This window comes from Strigops habroptila, chromosome 2, assembly GCF_004027225.2.
Source record: "Strigops habroptila isolate Jane chromosome 2, bStrHab1.2.pri, whole genome shotgun sequence".
In the NCBI taxonomy this organism is placed as follows: Eukaryota; Metazoa; Chordata; class Aves; order Psittaciformes; family Psittacidae; genus Strigops; species Strigops habroptila.
This window is the reverse complement of record NC_044278.2, coordinates 61,906,153-61,911,559: the sequence shown is the minus strand read 5'-3', so window position 1 is coordinate 61,911,559 and position 5,407 is coordinate 61,906,153. Positions and strand designations below refer to the sequence as shown.

General features: G+C 50.3%; 1 protein-coding gene across 1 annotated transcript; it reads right to left on the bottom strand.

Annotated features, from left to right (window-relative positions):
* Positions 1-207: 207 nt before the first annotated feature.
* SOWAHC (sosondowah ankyrin repeat domain family member C) lies at positions 208-5,324 on the bottom strand. Its single transcript, XM_030473796.1, has one exon. It carries the CDS (start codon positions 5,185-5,187, stop codon positions 3,655-3,657), a length of 1,533 nt encoding a protein of 510 aa, XP_030329656.1. The 5' UTR covers positions 5,188-5,324; the 3' UTR covers positions 208-3,654.
* Between the last annotated feature and the right edge of the window lie 83 nt (positions 5,325-5,407).

The following is a 5,407-nucleotide window of genomic DNA, read 5'->3' as shown; positions in this document are numbered from 1 at the left end:
CTGTGACATGAGCTATTAGAGAGTAACTGCCAAAGAAAAATGTTAGTGTCTTGCAAACAACTTAACTGTATTTTTTCTGTGTCTTACTCTTTGAGTGTTAGATGATATCAGACATCTTGATGATAAAAAAACCCAACCACGAAGTGGTACGTAATTCTAACAGCCAATATGCAAGTAGCACCTAAGCACGTAGCATACAGAAGTCGATTCAAGCATAAACAATTAATGGGCTCTTTTTATTTCAGTAAAACTAAAGCTTACAGCTTGTTAACTTGTATCCATTCAGGAAGAAACCCATAAAAAGTTGCATTAATAAAAACTGACAGGCTTTCAGGCCTCTAAAATATTTTAAACATAAGATACAATAAAAGATATCAAACGTTTACATTACAGTCTTGCTGCCTTACATACCATCATAAAAAGTGAATGAACACATTCAGTAACTTCAAGCGTACCATTAAAAAGACACCACTAAGTGCTCCAGTTTTCTGTACCATACAACTTTATTTCAAATTCACATCTTTCTAGGCAATGTATCCAAAATATTTGACTCAAGCGTACCTTTGGACTGTAAATATTCTGAAACAGGGCATCGAGCCTTTCCTATGTCCAAAAAACCTTAAGTTTTAGCACATGTTATAAAAAGTAACCATGTGGAATGTGACAAGTCATAATGTGAAACCAAAGTGCTTTAGTCCTGCAGCGCAGACAGACACTAGCGGTTATCTAGCCATTTGTCAATATATCACAAACACCAAAAGAGACATTTGCTCTGTTGCCCTCCCCCCCCCATTCCCCCCCCCTTGCAAAGACCTCTGGACCGTTATGGTGAAATTTCATTAACTGACAACTAAACAGTATCAGTGGATCAACAGTTTCACTTTGATACTTCATATTGAGTTATAAATGAGGCATCTTCTTACCATTTTCCAAGTTCCCTTAGTGATTACCGAAGTACCACTGCTATTATGCAAGATAAAACTGTGTTCCAGTTAGCTTTTTAAAATTGAAAGTGTGCTATATTCCAAATCCCAAAGCATTGAAACCCTCAAATTATTTCCCCAGGCCCCAACAGCTATCTAAGACTCAGTATTTTTGTGCAATGCTTTGCTATTTGCATGTGATGAGATTAACACTTCACACAAGAGCTCATATGAAAGAACTATAAACTCTCAAAGCAGAAAATTAGCTTAATAAGGTTTGGAGAAAGGTAGTTGCATGGAATGTGTGCTCAATTCAGAAGTGGCCATGCTGAAGAGAGCTCGTTGCAAGTGTCCAGTCAGGAAACCTCCTTTCTACAGAAGTCTGAACTGCTATTTATCTTCCAGAGTGAAGGAAGTTTAAGACTTAGGCATTTAATTCTCTTATTTGTTACAAATGAATTAGCTCTATAATATAATTCGTATGATTATTACCCCCCTTTCAGACACCCCATTGTTGTGTAAGTTTACAGCTTCATTGGGAAAGACTGAGGGAACATTTCTGGTCCTGTCCTACAGATGTAAAGACAAAGTGCTTTGCAAGACTGATTTTACCCATCACATTTGTGGCAACCAACCCAAAATGAAGGCACATGAAATCTATAATAATATAGCTTATAAACTGTAAACTAAAGCTGAACCTCTGTATAATTCCTAATCTTTCTGCACAAAAGTAACGACCAGCACCCATGCAGAGATTCATTTTTTTTCTCATGTAACTTTTCCCAGAAATAGCTAAGTGTCACTTGCATGCCTATGCAAATAGTGTCACTCATTAGGTTTTGACACAAAGAGCAGGAATTGGTAATCTATCTACATGGAAAGTCTGAAACCAATGAATCACTATCACTCCCTTCCCTTGCCGCTACAAGAAATGTAAGCCACCAGCAACAGCTACAGACAGCTGTTACCTTGAAAGTGCTCAACACCCAGCAGCAGCAGCTTCCCTGTGATGTGTTCTAGAGCTTGTGACATTCATTTAATCAGTATCTCAGATCTGGATTTTAACATGTCAAAGCCTATCTACTTTTGGTTAGTTACCAGTCAGACATGCACAGACATTCTGAGGAAGCCAACTTGAAACACGCTTTGACAAATGTTGCATTGAAACTGGCAGCACCTTAATAGCTAAGCACAGATGAGCTGCTACTGTGAGCAGCATTCAGGATCCAGGGTCAGCTCAACACCTCATTCTTAAGGAAAGCTGAATCTGGATACAAATCTGCCTCCTAGATTTCACTGGAATTGCTACCCTTAAAGCAGAGAAACAAGTTTCAAGGTTTCTGAAAGCTTTAGCAGACGGATAGGCTTGTCAATCAGATTAAGACTCACTAGGTTGTTAAACAAGAGTTCAAAGACTTGGTTATCACTTCTCAGGAAATACAGGTTTAAAAGAACTCAAACACCATTGCCATCACTTACCTAGAACATGTCATTAGACTGCTTTCACTCAGGATGATAAACAGGGATAGAGTTTCGGAGTTCTAATTATTCGCCTTATGTGTGAATTTACACACCTCTTTTTTTTCATTTTCTTCTTTCTCTTTTGAATTTTTTCTCCATTTCTGCACAGAGTCAGTTGAAGGGATTGGCACAGAAGTCACTAGCGAACACAGACCTGTAGCTATTACATTACAGGACCGTATTAGTGTTTCATGAAGATTTCATGCAGTGGTGTCTGCGCTCTTTTCTAAAGGAGAACGACTTTCACAGGTAGCCCATACAACATATTTTCAGCAAATTTTCTGATTTTAAATGCAGTGAGTTACACAACCAACATGAACAAGAATTGACCAGACTTAATAACTGGAACTGCGCTAGGTCTGGCACTTGAGAATTCACAGTGATTAAAATAAAATTGCTTTGCCTAAGACAAAACGTAAGATACCAAATATATAAAAAGACTCTTTGCTTTTGTTATCTTGTATTAGTATTCCAACAGCTGTAAGCAAGCTCAGTAGTACCTCAGACAGCAGAGACTTCTGCATGTCGTTAACTTTATTCATTGTTTGCAGTGCAATGGATTATTTTTTAGAAAAATATATTCACGATGTCAAATGAGGCAATTTTCAATGCATAAAGTCAACACAAGCTCAAGTCTTTGATGGATTGAAGCTTGGATTCTGACAAGAAACCGTTATTTACCATCTCATTTTGGGTACCTAACTCCACAATGTGCAAGGTGGTATTGCTGTCAAAGAGAAACTTAAAAGTACACTTGCACATAACAGGTGTTCTTCCGACATAGCAAGGTGTTTGTAAGTAGTTTATAGTACCAGTTGATAATATAAGAGTAGAGCATCTGCACTTTTCTCTCCCTCACTCAACTCGCTAATCCTAGCAGATTCACTAACACAGGTTTCCAACCCTGAAGGCTGCTTTTACAGAAAAAAGAGCACAGCTTTTAAACACCCCAGTGTTTCCAACGCATCCGCAGCCTCTTGTTTCAGCACCAAGGGCCTAGCCGAAGCAGCTGCTCTTGGGAGCTGTAAGCCACCAGAGCCCCTGCTGACACACTGGGCTCACTGACCCCACCGATCTGGGAGTTAAAGCAAGATACTTGAACCCCATCTGCCAAGTCCGTGAGTGTACATGAGCATCCACTAGTACCTCACCTTCTGCGCTACATCTTTTGGTCTCTGTGCCCACCTCCCAGACCTCCTGCTCCTTGGCCTTATCCAAAGACATTGGACTTTGGCCTGAGCTTGAATGACGCTTTCAGGGATTTCTCCTCATGCTCTTCCTCCTCAGTGTCACCGCGAAAGGAGGGAGTGTTGTGGATGATCTGAGTCCTGAAGCGGATCTTGTTAAGCCTAGGCTTCATCCGCCCGCTGCCGGAGGCTTTCCTGGTCATCTCCTTGCCCTTGCCTGGCACCGCTGCCCCTTCAGTGCCCTCAGCTTCTTCCCCAGCGCTGTGATGGTGGTGGTGGTGCGAGAGCCGGTAGCTCATGAGATTGGAGGGCAACACCTTGGAGAGCCTCCAGCGCCCGCTCCCATTGCCAGCAGCACCTTCCTCTTCCTCCTCCTCCTCCAGGGCACCCACGAGGCTCCGCATATCCCCCGAGGTGCCCTGGTGCAGGTACTGGGCGGCCTTGCGCCCGCTGTAGTCGCGGATGTCCACATCGGCGTCGTAGGCTCCTACCAGCAGCTTCACCACTTCTGCGTGGCCGTGCATGGCGGCTATGTGCAGCGCGGTGTGCCCGCCGCTGGTGCGGGCGTTGATGTCCACAGGCAGCTGGTGCCGCTGGGCGAAGTTGACCAGCGTGGCCAGCAGCTCCTGCCGCCCGTGCTTGGCGGCCCAGTGCAGCACCGTGAAGCCGGTGATAAAGTCCCGCTTGCAGAGCAGCGCCGGCTCGCAGCTTAGCAGCCCCTCCAGGCTCTCCCACCGCCCGTCCGAGGCCGACAGCATCCAGGCGTGCTCCAGGGGATCCAGGGCCACGGCGCCGGTGGTGCTCCCCTCCTCCTCGGCGGACGACGAGGCCACCGAGGCGCTGTCCGAGTCGCCGCCGCGGCTGCGGCCCCCCCCGGGGAGGGCTCCGCGCTTCAGCTGGGGAGAACCGCCCCGCGCCGCCTCCCGCAGGCTCCGGCGGCCACCGCTCTGTGCTGCCGCCCCGGGGGGGCCCTCCGCTGCCCCGGGGCCCTCCGCTGCCCCAGGCTCCTCCGTCGGCGGAGGCCGCCCCGGGCCCGCCGCTACCGCGGTCTCCTCGCCGCCGCCGCCTCCTCCTCCGCCGCGCCCGGGCGGCGGCCCCCGCCGCGAACCCTTCCGTTGGCCTCCAGCCGCCGCCGGGTTCGGCCGGGGCGCTTCGCCCCGCCGCCCCGCGGGCTGAGGGCGGCTGCCAGCATCCTCGCCTGGCGGCGGCGGCGCCTCCTCAGCGCTGGCCTGCGGGGAGGGCGGCAGGCTCGGCCGCTCCGCTCTGTCCCCCACCGCCGCCGCCTCCTTCTCCCCGGGGGTCAAGGTGCCGGCGGGGGCCTCCGGGGCGCAGTACCGTCGGCGGAGGTGCACGTACTTGACGCCAGTGACGGGCTCCTGTCGCACGGTGGCCACGGCGTTGACCAACTCCTTGAAGCGCTGGCGGGCGGCGGCGCGGCGGCCGGGCTCGGTGGGGCTGAGCCAGTCCCGGAAATGCTCCAGCAGCTCCGCGTTGCGCGCCCGCCCGCCCCGCTCCGCCAGGAACCGCACCACCGACTCCTGCCGCAGCTCCGCCATCACCGCCGCTGCCCCATCGCATCGCGCCGCCGCTTCTACTGCCGCGGGCGCGGCGGAGCCGCTGCCGCCCAAGCCCCTCCTCCCGGCGGCGGCATGCCCCGGCAATCACGGCCGCGGTGGCGCCGCGCCACCCTCCGGCCGGGAGGGGCCCGCCCCGCCTAGCGGCAGCGGAGCAACTACCGCCCGCCCCCCTCCTCGTGGGGCCGCCGCGGCCCCGCCT

What these genes read in the sequence shown, in the direction of transcription:
- SOWAHC (XM_030473796.1), bottom strand. Translation starts at nt 5,187, where the DNA reads ATGGCGGAGCTGCGGCAGGAGTCGGTGGTGCGGTTCCTGGCGGAGCGG.